General features: G+C 47.8%; 1 protein-coding gene across 1 annotated transcript in view; it reads right to left on the bottom strand.

Moving 5' to 3' along the window:
* The window catches only part of TECPR2 (tectonin beta-propeller repeat containing 2), a 97,989-nt gene that overhangs the window by 54,023 nt on the left and 21,335 nt on the right, over nucleotides 1-22,631 (bottom strand). Inside the window, exons 3-8 of the mRNA XM_040641415.1 lie at nucleotides 18,290-18,418; nucleotides 17,779-17,910; nucleotides 14,069-14,226; nucleotides 6,295-6,607; nucleotides 4,692-4,824; nucleotides 955-1,269 (exon numbers count right to left, since the gene is read on the bottom strand). Coding sequence (XP_040497349.1) covers nucleotides 955-1,269; nucleotides 4,692-4,824; nucleotides 6,295-6,607; nucleotides 14,069-14,226; nucleotides 17,779-17,910; nucleotides 18,290-18,418 — 1,180 coding nt within the window. The remainder of the gene's footprint in view (nucleotides 1-954; nucleotides 1,270-4,691; nucleotides 4,825-6,294; nucleotides 6,608-14,068; nucleotides 14,227-17,778; nucleotides 17,911-18,289; nucleotides 18,419-22,631) is intronic.

The raw sequence follows: 22,631 nt of genomic DNA, 5'->3' as shown, positions 1-22,631 counted from the left end.
CACAATTTTGGCTCAAGAAAAAAAATACATTTTAAATGAAGGATATTTAAGTGGTGAAGAATAAATCTTTCAAGTACGAATTATCCCCATGCAGAGATGTTTTAAATGGACGCAAACATTAGACACACTGATTGGCTCTAGGCCTCGCTCAAGAAATGTTAATGTAGGGGCGCCTGGCTGGCACAGCGGTTAAGCGTCTGCCTTCGGCTCAGGGCGTGATCCCAGCGTTCTGGGATCGAGCCCCACATCAGGCTCCTCCGCTATGAGCCTGCTTCTTCCTCTCCCACTCCCCCTGCTTGTGTTCCCTCTCTCGCTGGCTGTCTCGCTGTCAAATAAATAAATCTTAAAAAAAAAAAAAAGAAAGAAATGTTAATGCAGGAAAACAAAGGAACAGATGGATGGCAGACCAGTTGTTTAATATTATTAAAATGCGTAGAACTCTGTAAGTATGTGTAGCTCAAGAGGTCTAACGGGAACCAAGGAGTAAAACATTGAACCATTTCTACGTTAAATCCCATGTCTGGTAACCTGTCCAACACTAAACGTAAAACGACCCGTCTAGACATCAGTGTAAATCTTCTATTTCCATGACTTTCCATCCAGGCTCATAGCATCTCTGGTCTAATACATGCTATACATGGATACATCAAAATTTTTATTTCAATATTGAGAAGTATAAACCCAGACCCACCCAGCAGGGTAGTAAGTACACAGGTGTATGTTACATTATTTACACCTCACGAGGGTGCTTTCGGTGTGCGTGGTATTCTTTTTTAACATATAAAATATTTCACGGTAAAACTCCTTTGAGGAAAGAACACACGTGTTTTCTGAGGGTCTTCTCTGCTTCTCACTGAATGGGTAAGGGCTCATTCAGTGAAAGCAGCACTCCCAAAAAGTGTGTAAGAACGCCCCTAAGTAAGGAGTCAGTGTGTGCTCTGCTACGGATGGTACCTGTCTTCTTCTTCCTCTTCTTTTTCACTTTCAGAGGCTTAACGACAAGCTCCTGGTCAAAGTCTTCTGAGCTAATCACACTGAATCTCTGTGAGGCGGGCTGGCTGCCCCTCCCCAGCTCTGGAGCTGCCTGGAGCCCAGAGCCACTGTCGGTGGAGTTGAGCGAGCTGCTCCTGCTCCTTGGCTCGCTGGCCACGGAGCTGGCCACGGAAGAGCCCCGGAGTCTCGTCTCAGAAACTGGCGCCCCTGACGGCTTCTCCATACGCTGCCCGGGGGCCTGCTCCACGCATCCTGGCGTCTCCAGACCATCTCGCACTGAGTAAGAAGAGCTGGGTGTTAACGCCGGTTGTCCAAGAAAGTTGACATCTCTTTCAGGTTTGCTAACCCTAAATACCCGCCTGCTAAACTCAGAGAGACTGGCCAAACTACAAGAACCACACAAAACATTCCAACAAACGGTTCTGTGCTCCAGGAAGTGCACACACCAAAATTAGGAAAATGGTTCATCATGGCTATTTTCTGTAAATAGCTCAATAGGAAAGGGACACTAAATATATACAGCATTTCTCACACCCATTCACAAATAATTCCTAAAGAAAATAAATGACCTGTTTCTAAGGAAAGGGCTTAGTGATATCCCCTACTTAGACCATGCCTTAAATATAAAAGAACTCAAAAGGCACTTGAAAAATATATGTGTACCTGTATTTCTTAAAATCTAGGGAGAGAAAGGGAATTTTCCAAGAGAACAAACCCAGGACAGAGAAGCGAGTTACTGAAGTCAGCGTCCAGTGTGGGCAGAGAGCAGTGTGAGGATGTGGCCATGGAGGGTCAAGTCACCTTGCTCTGTGCCCATGACTAAGAGCCAGCAAGTTTCTCACTTTCGTGGACTCGTCCTTCTCAACACAACACCACAAGGTCACCACGGCCACAGTGGTTCCAGCCCTAGTACCCTCTACAGTATGGGCCACTTCAATCCGCTCAGCCATCCTTGTGATACTGAGCGTCTACTATGTGCCTGCCACCATTCTGGGACCACCAACCAGACAGATGGGAATTCCTGTCCTCTTGTGAGGGTGGTCAGGGGCAGACCACGGGCTGCGGTGTGCACAGCTGGGGACGGACAGGCAGGACTCTGCTCGGAGCGAAGCCTGGCCAGGGAAGCGACTTGTCAAAGATCACACGAGCTGATGGCAGGTCTTGTCTAGAGCTGTCCTGTCCAATACAGCAGCTACTGTCACGTGTAGCTGTTTTAAAGTCAGAATCAAATGCTAAAATTCAGTTGCACTCCCACATTCCAGGTGTTCAGGGGCCACTGTGGACAGTGCAGGTACAGAGCTCTCTCACTGCACAGACAGCAGGGGTCTAGAGCTTACTTCCCTCCTGTAAGCCGCATGGGCCCCGACCCCTCCGTGCACGTGCCAGCTCATGAAACTCAAGACTCAGAGCTTCTTCACTTTCCACAGAAATGATAATCTGGAATGATACTTATCCTGACTTACCCTCTGACTTAAGAAGTAATTCACTCCCTACCCCACCCCCACCCCACCATCTCTTAAGAGACTGTAAAATTGGGGCCAAGATAGCCCTTACGACATTTTCCTCTTTTCAAGTCCTAAATATCTGGCTCATGAGAGACCGTTTGGGATACTTTCCTACTAACTACACTTTGTATTCTGACATTACAAAAAGACAAAAGGCTATAGTAATGCTTTGGGTCCCAGGAGCCTGCCTCCTGGAACTCCTCTTCCTCGACTTGCTCCCAGCTCTAGAAGGCCTTGGGTTTGCAACTGGCCCACCCACTTGGGTCCAGGACCTCTACTCCCTCTCCTGCAGTGACTGACACCAGCTAGTGCTGGTGAGAGCAGAAGTAATAGCAAAGATGCCCCCAGGGACAAGATACCCCAAGCCCATGGCTATGGCAAAAAGTCCACATTTCTGACCAATGTAGCCAGGCAGGAGAAGCAGGAGAAAGGTCGCCTGAAGCAGAAACTGGAAGACAGGGCTGGTGGATCTGGGGCTTGTCACTTACCCCCCAGTCCTCAGTTTTCTAATCTGTACAACAGGGATACCACGGATTAACAAACACTCACTCACTCAGGGCTTCTGTGTCATATGCTACATTGGGCCACAAAGCTGAGCCACAAGATCCTTGCAAGCAAAAAGTTTATTATTTTGTGAGGTAAGGACATGGTAAGTAAATGGCTCCCCAGTCACAACAGCGGTAGGAGGAGTAGGCCCCTGGGAACTCAAGTGAAGACAGGGAGAGGCTGACTTAACTAAAGCACTCAGGAAAAGCATCAGAGATACAGACAGACCTGAAGTGGATCTTAAATAATGAGCAGGGAGAGAGCAGAGGGCAGCAGCCTGACAAAAGCGGCCACGCTGGGGAGCGCCACACACCTAGCACTCAGACCCACCTGGGGTGCTGGGGTGAGCGGGTGGCGGCAGGAGCCCAGAGAGAGCTGGCAGCAGTGGCAGGGGGCACCCTGCACGCCACCTCAGACATGGCGGCGACAGGAGTGCGGTGAGCAAGGAAGGGACAAGGCCGCCCCCAGCCCCAGGAGGAAGGTGGCCTGGCTGGGGAAAGGCAGTGGCAGGACCACCCGCCTCACGTTTCCACAGGCCTGTCATGAGCATCAACCAAGACACCTGTGAAACTGCTCCATGAACTCCAGAGGCTACACGTGTGCAGGGGCTCTGGGGCCACACGGATGTGCCCGGTGTGCCGCTCACATCCCCACAGCAGTGGTGCCTTTCGTACTTCACTGCAACTTCCAAAGCCCCAGTCTCCTCACCTATAGAACCAGTACCTTCCATTCAGGGTTATGTTCAGGATTTTATGAGGTCATGACTGTTAAGTGCTTAGCAGTCTCTGGAACACAGTGAGAACCAAGTGAGTGACAGAGAGGAGGGGGACAGCCTCTCCTCCTCCTCCCCACATGGCTGTTGTCACCATCAGGAACAAGTTCACTGATGAGCCCCAAATACACAAAGTACTGTGGATGTGTGCACGAGAATACACATGAAGATTCTTTGCTCATTAGAATCTGGACTTGTATGAATTACAAAGAAAAGTCAAAAGCACAGAGAATGATCAGTGCTATAAGGAAGAACTGTGTGGAGGATAAAAGATATGTTCCAGATCACAGATTTCAATGTTCTAAAATCTTGGCAAATCTCTATCTTTTGAAGTAGTAATCCCACATGCGGTCTCAGATTACCAGTGACCAATCACGTGGGTGCTCAGTTCTCCTCACTATTCATCCAGCCTCCCCAGCTTCCAGACCCATGGAACCACTTTACCAAATGTGAGGTTGTCTGATGTGAGCCTTTAAGTAGGTAACTTCAAGAAAAGTATTGTAAACCATATTTTAAGAATCACAGGGGGGCGCCTGGGTGGCTCAGCTGGTTAAGCATCTGACTCTTGGTTTCAGCTCAGGTCATGGTCCCGAGGTTGTGAGACAGAGCCCCGAGTCAGGCTCTGCACTCAGCACGGAGTCTGCTTGAGATTCTCTCCCTCTCCCTCTGCCCCTCCCACTACTCGCACACACACACTCTCTCTAAAACAAAACAAACAAAAAAATCTTAAAAAAAAAAAAAAATCGCAGGAAACCCTCCAAATACTTCCTTGTTTAGATAAAGCTACAGTCATTTAACTAACAAAGTAATGGTAAGGTTTATAAATTATAAACTACAATTACACATACACAGTACATTTTATAACAAATACAAACCTATTGATGCTAGTCCTTCAGGTCTGCTTGAAATTCTTATAATGTTCCTATCTCCCTTTAAGAAAAATATTTCATTTTCTGTGCAGGAAACAGACACGATATCACCTGATCCTTCCAAACCAGCAATTGTGGCCTGTCCCCCCGCCAAAAAAAAAAGAAAGAAAAGAAAATCACACAAGCAGGCAATAGTAATAGATGAAAGCATACAAATGTGCAGGAACCCAAATGAGCCAAATGACACCTGTGCTTTGTTACGCCCACTTTCTCAAACTTCTTAAGAGTAAACAAACGCAAAGGTAGGGAGTATCCGACAGTACGTGACCTGGAGTCATAAACCTTGCCAGGGAATGCATGAGACTGAGCGAGCAGCTCACCCCACCTCTGGGCACTGGGAGCCGTGTCCTGCCTGGCTCCCCTCCCCCCAGCACATGGAGCTCATGCCCCTCAGCAGGACCTGCCTGTCAGCCTCACACAGCTGCCCCGGTCTGTGCTTCAGGTGCCCTGAGCTGGGGGGGTGGGGAGCGGGCCAGTCCAGACCCCAGCCTTGTTCCTCCATGACGCCATGGCTCTGCTCGAACTCCTTTCCTGACTCTTGTTCACTGGGAGAGTTCCAACTCGATTCAGACATCACCTCCTCAGGAAATGGTCCCTGGGGCGCTCAGCCTCAGTGACATGCCCAGGACTCGTCACAGCTCACAGCACTTTGTACAAACGCCCATAGGGAATGCCGCTCTTGGGCTGGAGTGATGTACTGACCAGTCTAGACTCCTACTGTGTGCACTCCCGTGGGAGAGACCAGTAGACACTGCAATTCATGGCTCTGAATGAATGAATGGAGAGAGGGAGGGGTGCCTAATACCACCTGAAAACAGGACATCCGAGTCTGAATGATTTTAAAACATTCTCTTTTCTGCTAACAGTAAAATCAAGAGGCAGTTCACTATAGAAAAAGGGTCTAAATTCTTTGTTAATTCTTAAATAATCCTGATGAACATCTAGAAACATGCCATTAGTTTGAAAGCAGCCCATCATGTTGCCACGCAGACTCTGATGGCAGCCACAATGTCTGCACATGGGCAGCCCTTTTGTCTCGTGAAGTTAATTACACCTGTCGCAGAAAGCACTGGGGGTAAGGATTCAGAAGAAAGGAACTGATACATAGTCACCAAACCTCTCAACCCCACTCACTACGAAGCGTGCATCAAGTTCAAAGAGTATTCAGAGAAAGAAGAAAAATTAAGTTGTCTGTAAGTGGAGAAGAATACAAAAATGCCTTTCAAAGTGTTCCTTAAGAAGAGAAACTAACTCAGGGCTAAAAGGCAGCTTGATAGCCCCAGCCCAGCTCACCCTGCCCTCAAGTTCCAAGTGAGGAAGCCACGCCAGGCAGACGAGACTCCTGCTTAGAGGTTCTAAGAACTCCTGCTAGAAGGTTCTACTAAAACCAAATCTATAAAAGAATCAGACCCTGACCTGATTTCCTTGACTGGCCCAAAGGAAAAAGTAAAGCATTAGAATCAATGCTGTTCCTTCTATCATTCTGAGAGATGGTCTGTGGACCAACATTGTAAAGACACCCAAGATGTGGTGCGATCACGTCACTTACCTGGTTGATGGTGTCTAGAAGGTAAATACTATATTCATTCCAACTCAACACCCAGCCTTCTTGAAAGAAACATGAAACTAGCCCCAGGTGTTTCTCAGGTAAGCTGCAACTTCCCCTGTTGGAGGATTCCAGACGTGGGTACAGTTCAAAAGGCTTGACTCCTCCAGCAAAGACATCTTTTAAGATAAATGTGGCTTGAACAGTCCCATGGATGTCTGCCTTCCACAGTCGGAGCCCAGGCCGTGATGCGTACAAGGTCAGATCACTCTGCTTACAAAGTCCTGGTATAAAACAAGCTCCAAATTTCCCAGTGCTGAAATTACAAAAAAAAAAAAAAAAAGAAAGAAAGAAAGAAAGAAAAAGGAAAGAAAGAAAGAAAGAAGGAAAGAAAGAAAAAACAGATATGAACTGATTTAAAGTGACAGTTGTCAACCCTTGATACCAACTCAAACAAGAATTTTTTGGATAAGCCTAAACAAGACTGATGTTTTTTCAAACCTCTTCTATGGTTTGTTCTGTTGTTACAGGAACAACATTGCCATCTCTGCGTCGCCTCCTCCCCGTAGCCCCCTCGGAAGTGTGCACGCGCTGAGCATGCAGCCTGGCTCATGGCGGCCGTCACGGTGATGTGCCCAGGGCTTTGTCCCCACCCTCTGGCTCAATCCTCAGGGCAGCCCCATGAGGCCAACAGTACAGGTCCTATGTCAGAGAAGAGGAAATGGAGGCAGAAGCTGACAAATCCAGGTCTGACCATACTCTCCCTGCTCGGAAATTCTGTTCCTTCTAACGCCTGATTGTTGTCCTCACTCCGTCCCAGCGAATGAGCGTCATGTCTACAATTGAGTCTAAACTCATCACAGGGACCAGCTTCCCATCTGGTCCCCAGACGTGGCAGTTTTTTCCATTTTAAAAATTATGAAATACCTAACACAAAAGAATGTATGTTTTATATAAATAATATATATTATTTTATACTAAATACACTCACATATATAGGCATATAAAAGTTATGAAGTCTAATAAATGAAATGCACATCCAGGAACCCATCCCTCAACTTCAGAAATAAATCATCAGTGACACGGGTGATGTTCTCCCGTGCTCCTAAATGTTCCTGCCCCTCCATTCCCCAGGTGTGACCACAAGACTGAATTTCGTGTTTGTTATTCCCTTGCTTCTATTATTGATAGTTTAATGGCATACCTATGTATCTTAAACACTACGTATTTTAGCATTGTCTTTCATTTGTATTAAAAAAAGTATGATGCTATTGCATACTTTTGCAACTTGCTTTAAACGTGTATTTCTAAGATTTATCTTTACTGATAAAAAAGCTACAGCTCATTCATTTTCAGAGCTACACAGTATGCCACGTTTTTTTTACTCACTCCCTTGTTGATGGGTATTTGAATTATTTCTACTTTGTCATTTTAAACAACAGTGCTACGAGCATCTCCGTGCAGACCTCCTAGCACGCAGGTGTATTAAGGGTCTGCCCAGGCTCTCCTGGAAAAGAAATTATTGCACTGTTGGGTAACTGTTGGGCTGCTGAGTTGACCACATTCAGGTGTGAAAGACAATTTCAAATTATAGCAACCTGTGCTCCTACCAGCAATCTGAATTCTTTTTTTCCCCAAAGGCTTTATTTTTAAGCAATCTCTACACCCAATGTGGGGCTTGAACCCACAACCCCGAGATCAAGAGTCGCATGCTCCCCCAACTGAGCAGGCTGGGCGCCCCTCTGATTTCTCATGGTCCCACACCTTTGCCCAATCTCAGGCTCCTACCAGAACTCAAAGTTCAAGAGTTTCAGTCCACCTTCTCCCCAAAATCCTTCTCTGATTTGAAACAGTAGAAAGAGTACTGACTCTCGATTGACAGCAAGGCTCAATTTCCAGCCCTGACATTTGCTGTGTGCTATGCACACTTTCTGGAGCTCAGTTTCCTAATCTGTAAACCAGGGGTAATCATTGCCATCTCAAAGGTTAAAGTGAAGATTAAGTGAGCCAGTCTATAAAGGCACAAAAGCACTGCTGGTGACACTGTAAGGCCACACACAGGGCTACAGGCGCTCACAGCTGGCATCAGCCTCTAGTTCCATGCACGCCAGCACTGCGCACTCCCCACAGGCCCCGTGCCTCTCTCCTCACCGTCCCTGCACACAGCAGTGCGCCGGCCCTCCTGAGGGTCTGTCTCCAGGGCCCATCCCCCACAGTCACAAAGATAGAGTTATTCGGACGTTTTTCTGCACGTCAGTATCTCCCTAGGTCCCTCTGGCTGCACAGTAACTAAATCCCTCTGGATAGGGCCCAAGGAGGATGTCGAATATCAAATTCAGCTTTGAAAGGAAGATTGTTAGATTAACCAAGATGGTTCTAACGCTGTAGATCATTCACGGACAACTCTATAATCAGCATCGTGTTTGATTACTGCGTTTGGTGGATTTGTTCTGGAAAGATTCTCTAAATAGACCCAAAGGAATTCTAGCAGGGCAGTCCCTAACCTCTTCCTCTTGCCCTTCCTGTCAAATAAATTTCTGTTTGGTGACCCAATTGTTACACGTTTTCCTTCTATTTATAGGTCCTCTTAAAACCCTCTTGTCACTTCCACTTTGATTTGGTCACCTTGGGTAACTAAAGCACACACCTGAACGAACACTGAGTGAGTCCTGCGTGGTGTGTGACCATGGTGCTGCAGGCAACATGAAAGATAAATGAGACGAGATCCTGGCCCTGGCCGAGAACAAACGGGGGCAGACATGTGCATGTGTATGAATCACGGCGAGAGCATCTGAGGCTCGAAGGGCTGCCCGAGGAGTCCGGATGGGATGTGTCCTGACTGGGGCAGGAGAGGGCTGAACCCGGGACTATTACCCGGCTGAGGAAGGGACGGGCACTCTGGGGGAAGGAACATGACGAGAGGGTCCTGGTGGGTGGATGGCTCTAAGGAACTCTGGAACGTGTGGTGTGTGAGTTGTTGGGGGGATGGCAGCTAAGCTGGGGATAACTAGCTAGAGCAAGGTGCAACCTGTCCTAAGCCCTGTCTTGGTGCCACCCACCTGCGGCATGATTCCTCAGCACTTGCTGCTGTCATTCTGAAGTGGACACTCAGACTCCCACTTTTAAGGTCCAGGAACTGCAAGATTCTTAAATCATAACTAAATTAACCTACTTCCTTAATTTTGGTGGCAGTCACTTCTAGAAAAATCACTGATGACTTTTTAAAAATACTTTAATTCTATGAGCCGCATTAGTGTGAAAAGAGTATTTTTTTGTTTGTTTTTGTTTTTTTAAAAGATTTTATTTTTAAGTAATCTCTACCCCCAGCATGGGGCTCAAATTCACAAGCCTGAGTTCGAGAGTCTCACGCTCTACCGACTGAGCCGGCTGGGCGCTCTGAAAGGAGTTTTCTAACGTGCTGTATAATCTCTGGGGCCGCAGACCTGAAATGCTGAGTGAGGACAGAGAGCCCGAGGCAAGAGAATGACAGTGTAGGATGGGTGACAAAAGGCTCAACAGCCAACTGCCCACAGGCCGTCACACAGGCACGACGGCAGTGACCACGTTCCAGAACCTGATGCTGGCTCTGCTGGGGCACAGACTCTGCATGTCCACACCCAGCACGGACGGCCACACGCAGGGGCCCTGACGACAGGGCTGCATGGGACACCTAATAGGTATGGAGAGGGTTCCCATGAGGAGAGCAAACGTACAACACATCTGGGGACAGCCAAGGGCACTGAGGTCTTCTGGGAGTAACGTGTATTTTATCTGGTCCGGTCTGAGGAGGTTCACAAACTCCACCCAAAAAGGACGACCCCATACCCCAACACCGACTTCCTCTGCCTGCAAGTGCCCCCACACCCATGCTCTGCTCCCCGCTGAGAACACCCTGGCCCTATCCAGGCCACGCTGTCACCTACCAGCAGGCTCCAGGGAGGCCACGACGGGCACCGCCATCTTGTGCCCTGTGCCAGCCAGCACCTGCCACCCAGCCCATCTTTACAAACCTCTCACCAGACATGCTCCCCCCAAGGGGCCCCCTCCTATTTTCCCTTCAACAAAAACCAGCCCCCTAAAAAGCTGTCTCCGAGCACTGCGATCCCGTCCCCTCCAGCCCTTTCACCCTTGGCCCCTCTCCATGAGCAAGGCTGTGTGTACCACCAGGTCGCCAAATACAAACGTCTGTCTCAGGCCGTCTCTTGGGGCACAGCTGCTGGCCCTGCGACACTTCCTCCATGTGGCCTCCAACTTCTCACTCCTCTGAACCTTCCTCACACCCTGGTCTCTGCCAATGCCCAGAACAGAGAGCCCCCCACTTCTCCAGCTATGCTCACGCCGCAGCGAGCTTGTCCATCCCAGAGCTTTAAATACCATCTGCATGCTACAGGCTCCCAAACGCACACCCCGGCCCACCCGCTTCCCAAGACGCACACCTGCTGCTCCCGCCCCTTTGGCCCTCCCCTGGGAGGGAGACTATGCTACCTGTCCACAACAGACTCTTCTATCCTCCCCCAGGCTTCTCTAGGCCAGTGCGCCGCCACTCCCCCGAGGGCTCAGCCACGGCCTCTGACTAATCTCTCTCTCTCACACCCCAGAGCCAACGTGTCAGCAAACCTGCCAGCTCTGCCCTCCCAGTATTCCTACCACCCTGCCCTGGTGTAAGCCCCTGGCTGGCCCCCCTGAGCTGCCATTCCTGCCCCCTCCAAAGAGCAGCAAGGGTGACTTGCCCTGGTCAAAGCCTCTCATAACTGCTGGTGTGCTAGAACAAAGCAGCCCCCGGGTAAGGTCCACAAAGCCTACAGGATGGGGTTCTGCCCTGGCCCCTCTTCTGCTCCACATGCACATAGCCTTGCTGCTCCCCAAACTCTCAAACGCTTGGCACACACAACACTTGGTCTCTCCTGTGGAGGAGCCGTCCCTGCCTGCCTATCTAGAGCACACACCCGTGTCCTGTGCTCCCTTCTCTCTAGTCCATATCCTGATTTATTACTACCGAACATTCTAGAACATAGTGATTTAATGTTGGTCTCCCCCGCCAGGAATGTGAGCCCCCTGAGATTAGAGGTTTTCCCCGTTCACAGCTGTGTCCTCAGATGGAGAAGGCTGCCTGGGGCACAGCAGAGACTCGGTGAGGATTTTTCAATGTCACATGAATAAACACTGTTCCTCAGTGAACTCACCCAATGTCGGGGTCTCAATGTCACCTGCATCTAGGGATTTCCAGGCCTGTAGATGTCACTCCTTGCTACGGCTCCCGCTTGACTACTACCTAACAGGCACCTCCAGCTCGATATGCTCCCAATAGAACGGATGTCTGACCTCAAACAGGCTTGCCCAGTGTGCCCACCACAGCTACCCAGCTGCCACAGTCACCAGCACAGAAATCTTCTTTTCTTCCCCTTGCCCCATATCCAATCCATTATCCAGCCCCGTGCTTTCTATCTCCAAATTACAGCTCCCTCCACCTCCCCGGCTCCTGATAGCCACCACCAGGAGCCAGCCTCCATGCCTGCTCCCGGGACTCCTGCGGTACCCTCCTCCCTGTCCCCCTCCTGCCCATCTCCAGTTGAGTCTCCACACAGAACCCGGGGTGAGCTCTGAAACGTCATCGCTCATGTTGCTATTCTCCTGCCTAAAGCACTTCAATGGCTTTTTGTTATGCCTAGAAGAACTCGGGCAATAGCACGTGGTCCCCACAGCCCCCGCCCCTAAGCTGGCTCAGGCCTTCCTTTCCAATCTCATTTTCTACGAGTGTACCCAACCCACTTCTCCCTGGTCACCCTGGCCCCCTCTCGCTCCCCGAACACTGTAAGCCCTGGCCCAATCTGCAGCCTTGGCATTCGCTGTCTCCTGAGACCAGAACGCTCCTCCAGCAACTCTTCCCAGGCTTGAGGCTTTTGCTCAAATATCGCTTCCTCACAGAAGTCTTTCTGGACTGTTCTAAGAGAACGTGCCACCCCCACCCCAAGGCTTCACCCTGTCTGCTCCACAGCACGCACTGCAGCCCACACAGGTACCCTGCATGAGGGCACAGACGTGTCCCCTGCTCACTGCTGTCCACTGCGCGCTGCCCCCCCAGGCACACCAGATGCCCTTTCTGAACCACAAATTCATGGCACGCAACAAAAAAACAAGCCTTGAAGACACAGAGGTGAACAACTTTTCCATTTATTCTGTGGTATCCCCACTCCTCCAGGGCTCAGTGAAATAGGCCTCCTGGGGAGAAAGGGGACACATCTGTGTGCGTCCGCAGCCTGGAACAGTGCCCAGGACAGGCCAAAAGACCGACAACACATGTGCACTGGGAGGTGCTCATGGAAACTTGCTTAGGTTTCCACACCAGAGGCTGGAAGACCGGGTTTTAAGAGGACTATTGGCTGATCCACGTGAAAAGTAACTGGTTTTCATCTCTCTCTTTATCCTCCACTATCCTTCCAAAAAGAGTGCAGTAAGACACTGATGACAAGTCAGGACAAAACATCAGGCAGAAGAGGGGGACACTGGCAGAGGAAAAACTAAGATGAAGATGTGTGGAGTCCCTAAGCCGAAGCTACAAATCCGACTGCGTTTTCCAGGGGCCAAGAGGGAGAATACTGCTATGCTATCAAAAGGCTAAACTGTTGATGGAATTGGGGGGGTATTCAGCATGCAAAACAGAAGCCAAAGGGGAGGCTCGACCAGGTCTTTTAACAGCTAAGGGCTGCCACGCTCCGCCCATCTGACCTCCCCTTCTCTGGGCCATCTGTCATCCGCCCGGCTGTCACCACCAGCCTCCACGGGCCCTCCCTCGTGGGTGCAGCCAATCCACGTCTCACTGTCAGCCTGCTCGCCACACTCCCCAGCCCACCTGCCACCCTGCCCCTCTGAGCCTCTGTAGGCAATAGTGCCCCTTCACCAGGAACTTCTCCAAATCCTGCTGCCCAATCTACAAGCTGCTGGCACCCATCCTCTCTCCCTGCCCCCACCTGGCTCTCTGTTCCTCTCTCCTCAGGATGCGGCGGTGGCCCCACACGCTACCAAGTCCCACCTCACTGACTCCACCCCCACGTAAACCAGGCCCCAGGGATCTACAAGTGTGTTTCTGGCAGGGAGGTCACCCATGGGCTCCTGCTGCCTCTTCCCACAAGACTGGTAGGCGACTGGGCTTGGCCTACCCCTTCTCCTGCTGTCCTTCCAGGTAGTAGGTAAACAGGGGGAAGCCTCCCCCTCCAGCCTGGAAGCCTCCCCCTCCAGACCTTCCCCACTCCTCGCAGCCAGTTCTACTCCTCCCTCGCCCACTCCCTCAGGGGTCTGCCTTCACCTCCAGGCTGGGTAGAAGCTTCGAAGCACCCCGCATGTTGCTCAATAGCAGGTAACACAACTATTAACAATTTTTCTGCTGACTTTATTAAGTTTCCATGATGGCGGGCTCACATCTACCTTGTCTGCCAGTTATCCCCAAGCCTGGCACGGCCCACACGGTGCAGAGGGGTCCCTGAGAAGGGGCTGTGGTGGAGGGGCACCCGCACAGGAGTGGACCCAAAGCAGACCACATTGGAGACTTCCCCAGATCCCGGCACTCGAGGCAGGGAGGCCACACGTGCAGGTGCTTGCAGCAGAACAAGAGGGACACACTCTTCCTGTCTGATGCTGGGACGAGGGGCCCCAGGCGGGTTAGGGACCCAGTGGGAGCCCCAGGCTTAGAGCCGCTGTGAGCTTGCACAGGGCAAACGGGAAACCTAGGAAAACTTAAAGCCCCTCTGTAACCACCATGCTGGGGCACTGTGACGCTTACCTTTTCCTTGGTTGTGTTCCAATTTGCTTGACAGACTTTTCTTCTGTGTAAAACAGCAGGCTTCTTTGTAGTGTAGACACGAGCAGCACTTTCTGGCTATAATCCAGCTGCACGATTGAAGACGGCTCTTCCAACACCAAATGCGAGTTACATACACCCTGTGAGAGAGTCCAGTTAAATCCAACTCAGCGTGCAGTTAAAGTAACCCGACTTCCTCTATGACCGGGAAGCATCCTTTTGTTACTTGTATTTGGGTCAGATTACACCTTAAAATGTATACTGTTAATTCTCTTGAGATTCACTGTCAACCCACTGTGATGAAATTATTTGGAAAAGTTCTCACTAATGAGAAAATAACGTTAACACCTACCTCAGGCTAAATCAAGTTTGGCAAGAAACATTTAAAAATTCTGTATCATTTCTTTTAAAATGTTCTCAGTAGACAGTTTGAAGAAGAGCCCATGAAGATCTAAGCAGAAATATGTTACACTATGAGTATTATTTATTCTGGTAGAACACAAGAGGACTTTCTATAAAATTATTGTGGCAACTATCACCTAAGGTCACATTACACTCTTCCCCCACAAAGAATTCAAAGCAATTCTGGCGACATTATATCCTTGCCAACTGAAAGGGTCAGAAAAAACAGAACTAAAATAATATTAAGTATATTGAAGAACAAAGGTAAACTCTAAAAGGCATTTTACTGCTAGCACAAACTCTATTTCTTGGTGTCAAAAATCTGCTTCTACAAGTTACTCCTCTCCTGAACCAGTTTCTTCAATTGTTTAAGAAATCCTGATGCATTACCACAGACCTCTGGGGGTGGGGGGAGCAGCAATCACATTTACTGGTAAAATTTACATACAATAAAATTCACCCTTTTTAGAGACATGATTCTATGGATTTTTTTAAAAAAAGATTTTATTTTTATTTATTTGACAGCGAGAGAGACAGCCAGCGAGAGAGGGAACACAAGCAGGGGGAGTGGGAGAGGAAGAAGCAGGCTCCCAGCGGAGGAGCCTGATGTGGGGCTTAATCCCAGAACGCCGGGATCACACCCTGAGCTGAAGGCAGACGCTTAATGACTGAGCCACCCAGGTGCCCCTGATTCTATGGATTTTGACAAATGCATACAGTTATAAAACCACCAACACAGTGAAGATAGAGAAATTCTCATTACCCCCCAAATATCAAGTACTTTTAAAGCAGATTTTCCTCTCATATCTGTAGTTACGTAAACTGTGGCTTTTCAGTTTTCAACTTAGCTTATAATGCACTAAATTTATTGTATGAATTTTACAAAAACACTCAGCCTCCCATATCTTTTTTTTGCAAATCTCTTTGTACTTGCATTTTTTAAAAGAACTATCAGAACCTCAATAAAGCTGGGAAATAAGTTACCAGCATGCTAAGGACCCTGTTTTCTACATGTGGCTTTCTCTCCACTTCCTGAAATGTGGGCTGGGGAGCAGTGCTGTCCTGGTGCTGCCTGCGGGCCTGAACAGAAGGAAGATACAACACAGGGACTCCTAATAACCCCAACACTTTCCTGCACAAGAGTGGTTCTCAAAGTGTGCTCCGCAGTCCTTTCCACAGGGTCTGCAAGGCCCAAACTATTTTCATTATAATACTCGGTTCTGTCTGCCTTTTTCACTGGGCTGACATTTGCACTGACACAAAAGCCACGGTGGGCAGAGCAGAGCGCTGAATGCCACTAATGGTCACTGTGTCCTCCGCCACCACTCAGGGAAAAAACCTGCGTTTCGCTGAAGACTGTCTTTGATGCAGAACATTTATAATTTCATTAAATCCTGGCTCTTGGGTAGACGCAGTTCGGAATTTTGTGTGATAAAATGGGGCTTGCACACCAGTCCTTCTGCTGCACACTGAGGTCCTCTGGTTCTCTCAAGGAAAAGCACTTGCTTCACTGTTAAGAGCCAGGAGCTCAACCAGCTGCTTTTTTTTTTTTTTTCCACAGAATGCCATTTTTATTTGACATACTATAATTATTCAAACATGGGTATTGGCAGACATTTTCTCAGATGGAACAAAGTGACCTTGTCACTTCAATGAAAACAAGTAATCGTATTTGTTGCTGATAATAAATTTCAAGTTTTCAAATGAGGATTAGAATTGAAAACTTGTATCGACCCTGTGAACTTGAGCAACTCCCAGTAGCTAAAGACTTTTCTGATCAGAACGATGGTGATATTAACAAAGATGCGTTCTTTGAAATTATATAATTAAATGTGTCAACATTTGAAAAGATATGCTTCACTCAGTAGATCAATATTTTCCAAGTGACCAAGACATGATATTACAAAATCACGCGTGGATGAAAGAGCCATTCAAAGTGCAAGACAGACCACTGGATTTCACTGTAATAAAGTACAAAAAATCCACCCATATGGTTTCAGCTTCCCAGTTACAACTGACCTTTAAAGAAACCACCATCCGTCAGTTGGGGGATAAGATTAATGAAGAATATCCACAATTCTCTAAATAGGTTATTACAATACTTGTCCTGTTTCCAACTACAGGTCTGCAAGAGGCCAGCTTTTCTTTTTATACTCCAACCAAAACAATGTATTTGGGACCATTTATGCAGAATGCAGCTGTCCTCCATCAAGCCAGCCATTAAAGAGATTTGCAAAAATGTAAAGCAATGTCTTTCTTTTCACTTGTTTTAAAAATATTTATTTTCATAAAAATGTTATTTCTAGTAATAGGTTTATTATTTCAAAATAAAATAAATATTTTAAAATTTCTCAGTTTTAATTTCTAACATGGTGCACTTAGTAGCTATAACCTGTACAAACAGCAGCTCTTTGGGTCCTCCTTTTAAGAGTGTAGAGGGGTCCTGAGACCAAAAACTTTGAGAACTACTGCTAGAGAGAACTTGTAATAGGTCAGTCATGGACTGGAGGGACTAAAAGCCGCTTGGCTAGTAATTGCTGAATTCCTACTACGTACGAGGAATGAAGGCTACACATAAGAAAACGAGAGGCTCGTGACACCAAGGTGTTCAGTCTAGCTGGGCAGACACGTGACCCAACGAAGCACAGGCCTGCACAGAGCCACACGTGCAGTGGAAAAGGTGCGGGTTTTGGAGCAGAACCTGTTTGAAGCTGAATTCTGCCAGGTGTTCACTTGTGACCCGGGCTAGTGATGGGGTTCTTCATCTACTGACGGGGGAAGAGCGCACATAGCTCAGGGTGCTGTTGTGAGGATTAAAAAAAGCAACAAACACGAGGGTAGCGGCTGGGCACCAGGCTGCCACCACACCTCCTCTTCCTCTGCCCGCTCCCTCCCACGCGAGAGGCAAGGTTTGGCTGGGGCGAGCCTCCGCCCCCTCAAAGCACTGACCTCTGTCCACAGTTATGATTATGAAAGCTTCGCATGGCTCCTACAAACCCTTCAAGGAGAGAGGAGTGACAATGGCGTCTGTTCGAAGGAGCAGCAGGAGACAACAGGAGAATGAACACTGTGAAGGAAGGGGCCAGTGCAAACAAAGGCCAACCCTTTAGTCACAGAAGTAGAAGCTTAGAAAATGTTACAGAGAAGTCCTTGAGGGAAAATGTTACAAAAAATAATGAGATTATAAAGGGACAATTATTGGGAATACAAACTGACTTACTAAAATGTAATTATGGACATAATTTCTCCAAATATAAGAAGGCCAAAAATATTTCTGGAAATAATCTTACCTGGTCTAGATCCAGAGAAGAATAGACAATTTTCCCTTTGTCATCTCCAGAGAACAATTTCATTCCATTGGGGCTCCAAGCCAGAGCTGTTATGCTATTTTTGTGAATACCGGTGACATCAAATCTCCGAAGCTGGGAATCAACGGTAAACACATGCACAAGGAGAGAAAGGGATGGACACAGTGAGATGGGGCTCTGTGGGCACGGGGTACACAGTCCTTCCTGCTCTTGGAGGAGCTGGTTTTCCCAACCTTGTTTTCCAGGCAAAACCCTGCACAAGGTTCCCCCTGGCTATTTATCTTTAAAACTGACAGAGGACAGCCAAAGAATATTAGGCACGATCTAAATTACCCAAACGTGCTTTCTGCCAAGTGTCCTACCAAGAACCATTAAAAGCACAGAGCGAAGTTTTTCTGAGCAGGTATTTTCCAGGCAGATGTGGATTTCTCATTTGAAAATCCATGAGAAATTCACCAAGAAGTTAAGAAATGCCAAAATGACTGGTCCTTACTTGTTTATTTCTCCCTGGCAGCGAGGACACAAGCTGGAAGACAGCAACCCTCCCAGAGGCGGTGCCTGCAGCCACGAGGTCATCGAAGCAGCTTAGCAGCTTCACCACAGTGATGGGTTCCGTTTTCCCCTAAAAGAGCAAACATACAAGACAAGGCTAGCTTCCAGAATGTAAACATTACCCCTGGAGGGGGAAGCTGCATCAGGCTACAGCTTCTACAAAGCCCTGACTGAAAATGTATGCAATTCAGAGAAATAATTACATCTGTTAGAACCCTCCTTTCTCTTTCTAGGTCTTTCATCTTGAAATGACAAAATAAAAAACACATTTCTAATGAAGGAAATACTGATCAATCAAGTGTGAATTTTCTGAACTCTTAATGAGAGTGTGCTAAGAAGCTTGGAGAGGTATTTTCTGCCCAGAACAGGAGTCTGGAGTAAGAAGAGCTATCCCGGACCCAAGCTCCACTTCCTTCTCTTTTAACTTGGATGGCCGCTCAAACCCCGTAGTTGATGGTCTGCCTGCCACGCAGGCTTGCCACGAGGATCAAGGAGACGATGCATCTGAAAGCGCTTTGTAAACGGATTTGTTCTTAGATCAGTAATCAAATTAACACTAGCTCAAGCTTCAAAAATGGGTTTATTAAAAAGCACATGTGGGACACCTGCGTGGCTTAGTCAGTTAAGCATCTGCCTTTGGCTCAACTCATGATCCCAGGGTCCTGGGATCGAGTCCCACATCAGGCTCCTTGCTCAGCTGGGAGCCTGCTTCTCCCTCTGCCTGCCGCTCCCTCTGCTTGTGCTCTGTCTCTCTCTCTGACAAAACAAACAAACAAACAAAAAAACCCACCGCACACATACAGGGGGCACATGTACAGGGCACCTGGTGGCTCAGTAGGTTGGGCGTCTGCCTTTGGCTCTGGTCATGACCTCAGGGTCCTGGGATCAGCCCCACATCAGGCTCCCTGCTTGGCGAGGATCCTGCTTCTGCCTTTCCCCGCCCCCTGCTCATGCTCTCTCTCTCTCGCTATCTCTCAAACAAATAAAATCTTTTAAAAAAAAAAGCACACGTACAAGCATTGCACACAGATATTTGGGCTTCCAGCCCATTGAGTGAAACCATTCATTCAGAAAAATTACACCACCATTCGACCTTGCTAAGACATACAGCAAGATCTCTAATAAACTACTTTGATCCCTACATTTTGATGCAGTAATTTAGATGGTAATCAATCTGTCAAGTGTGGAAGCCTACCCTCCACATTCAGGATACTGAGTCAGCCGCTATGGTGATATAAACTAAAGTAGGTCGCAGGCCCGCCCTCTTGAAGCTGAGCTGTGGCAGTGAGCTACACACATGAAGAGCCGCCTACAGCCTGTGGGGGTGGTGAGGACGGCACTCACTTTCATCTGGTACTTCACAGCTTTCAGGGTATTCTCATGGGCTATAAATATATCTGGTGAGAGATCGTGATGGAGGGTAAGGGATTTGGATCTTAAGCTAGAGGAAGGCAAAGGGGAGCCCTCGAGGGTTCTGACTGCCAGTGTATCCATCAGAGGTGTTCCTGCTAACCGCCATCGGGCGCAGCGCAGGAGGAGGATGGGTGACCAGGTGGGAAGACCAGCTGGGAGCCTCCTGCGGCAGTTCAGGCCAGAGGTACTATGTGCCTCGTCCAGACAAGTGGCAAAATGAACGAGCACAAAGGCTGATGACGAAAGAAAACTCTGTCAAGTCCTGGTTGGCATGATGACAGCAACGAGGAAAACAGCACAACAACTCCCCTTTACTGAGCGTTCCCTGGTGCCAGACAACCTGTTAAACACTTTACATGCATTATCTCCTCGATTCCTCAAACAACCGTGAGGGGACGTGCTGGGCTCTCCTCATTTTACGAAGGTGACGTGGTTTGTCTAAGGACACACGGCTAGAGGAGTCCAGAGGATTCACACCCAAGTACGACTCTCTCCAGGGGCCCTGCCCTGCCTTGCTGCTCTATGTGCTGAGGGTGAATCCACGGGCCCTGCAGATGGAAGGCTTGGAGCCTTGTGAAGAGGAAGGAGAATAAAAGGACTGTATCATCTGTAGTGTGGGAAACACGAGCGATGGCTCCTTGAGCAGAATCCACTGGTGCCGCTCTGAGGGAAGACAGTGACAGAACATGTTTTAGACACAGGTGGTCTTGACATGGCAGCAGGATGTTGAAGAGAACAGCATCCTGGGAATTCGTAATTATAAAAACTGCTACCACATCAGGAATCAAAATCCTTTATTGGAGGTCTTGCCATGTTGTAAGACAAATTCAAAATGGCTGTGTAATTTTTCTGAATGAATGGCTTCAAAATAAAAATCATCACTCAGATAAGCTGAAAACCTGAATATCTGTGTGCTATGCTTGTACACAAGCTTTTTAATAAACCAACATTTTGAGTTAATGTTATTTAATATAATCATTAATAAATGTTATGGTTCTTGACTTAAGAACCAAACATCCCAAGAATCAGATTATCAATACTCAGCTTCTGATAGAAGCAAAACATGAGGCTTCAACTGCCTACAGTGTAAGTCTACCTATTCTGGAAAACATTCCCCTCCAAACACCCAGAAATGCTGAGTAAGATATATAAAATAACCTTATTTTGAAAAAAAGATTTATACATTTGAGAGAGAGAGAGAGAATGTGTGTGTGTGCGCACATGAATGAGTGAGTGGGAGGAAAGGGGAGAGGGAGAGAGAGAATCTCAAGCAGACGCTGTGCTGAGCATGGAGCCCGAGCGGCTTAACCCCGCAACCCCAAGATTATCACTTGAGCCAAAGCCAAAAGTCAGACGCTTAACCAAGTGAGCCACCCAGGACCCCCACAAAATATCCTTTTAAAAATGCATAGCTGATCTCTAGAAAGTAAAAATCTATGGGGGCCAAACCCAAAAAGAATGTTGTCAAAATACTGTCAAACCCTGAAGCTACAGGCCACCCCAGGACTATGTCGCCAACACCAAGACCCTTGGTTTCCCGAGCTGAGTAGGGCTAATGAGGATGAGGCTTCAGGCCAGATGAGTGGGGAGCTGGAATTGATATGCCCTGCAAAAGCTCCTGAAGAACCCCTGAAAATCTAACCCTCAGTGAAAGTGTAAACTATGGAAAAATCAATTTGCTGGCAAATGGAGCTGACAAGGAACTCTGTCTTCTCTCAGACACTGACTGGAATGAATAAAAAAGAAGAATGTTCCTCAAGAATCTGCCGTGCCCTGTTTAGCATCAGAGTTTGAATTTATTTTCCCTTTCCACTCCAAAGGGGCTCTATGCCAGGCAGTCGGTCTGAAGTGCTTCTATGTTAGCAGCAGTCCAAGGGGCCTGACAGAATGAGTATAAATCCCATCTGTGGGACACAGGCTTGACCCAAGTCCCTGAGCACTCACACATACTGGGACCAGCCACAGAGTTCCTAATTAGAAACTACCATAGGGAAAAAAGCCTCATGAAGAACAATCAACTAAAAAAAGCAATAATAGAATTGAACAACACTTTGCCCCCACCCAAGCACTACATTTAGATTGAAGAGACCCAGAACATAAAATATGCTTAAAATTTAAAAAAAATATAAAAGGAAATTAAAACATAATAGTAAGCTACTACCAGAAATGAAAAAAATCAAAAGAATTTAAAACCTTAGTAGTGATTAAACAGAAGATTAGTCACAGCTGAAAGAAAAATATTGAGCTAGATGACAGATCTGTGCAAGAAAGAGGAAAAGATAAAAAATATGAAAGAGCAGAGTCCTGGAAGACAGATACGAAGGTCCAACCTGCATCTAATTGGGACACCAGAAGAAAAGGGGATAAATAGGAGGCAACGTCTTCAGAGATAAGGGCTGGAAGGTGCCCAGAATTGATGAAAGACCCGTGTCCTCAGGAGCACAAGCCTTGAAGAAGATTAATGGGAAGAAATACACTAAACACACTGTGTACTGAAACAGTAAAACCTCAAAGACCATGAGATGATATTAATATGTCAGACAAAAAGGCAAATGACCATATATGAGTCATTATTAAAAACCAATCTTTTGGGATGCCTGGGTGGCTTGGTCCGTTAGGCGTCTACCTTCGGCTCAGGTCATGATCCCAGGGTCCTGGGATCGAGTCCCACATTGGGCTCCTTGCTCAGCGGGGAGCCTGCTTCTCCCTCTGCCTGCCACTCCCCTTGCTTGTGCTCTGTCTCTTTCTCTCTCTGACACATAAGCAAACAAACAACCAAACTTCTCAGGGCACCTGGATGGCTCAGTAAATAAGTGTGCAACTCTTGATCTTGGGGTTGTGAGTTCGAGCCCTAACCCGGGTGTAGAGAT

Source organism: Ursus maritimus, unplaced genomic scaffold (assembly GCF_017311325.1).
Source record: "Ursus maritimus isolate PB19 unplaced genomic scaffold, ASM1731132v1 scaffold_25, whole genome shotgun sequence".
Taxonomy (NCBI): Eukaryota; Metazoa; Chordata; class Mammalia; order Carnivora; family Ursidae; genus Ursus; species Ursus maritimus.
Note: the sequence above shows the minus strand (reverse complement) of the source record. Positions and strands in the feature narration are given on the sequence as shown.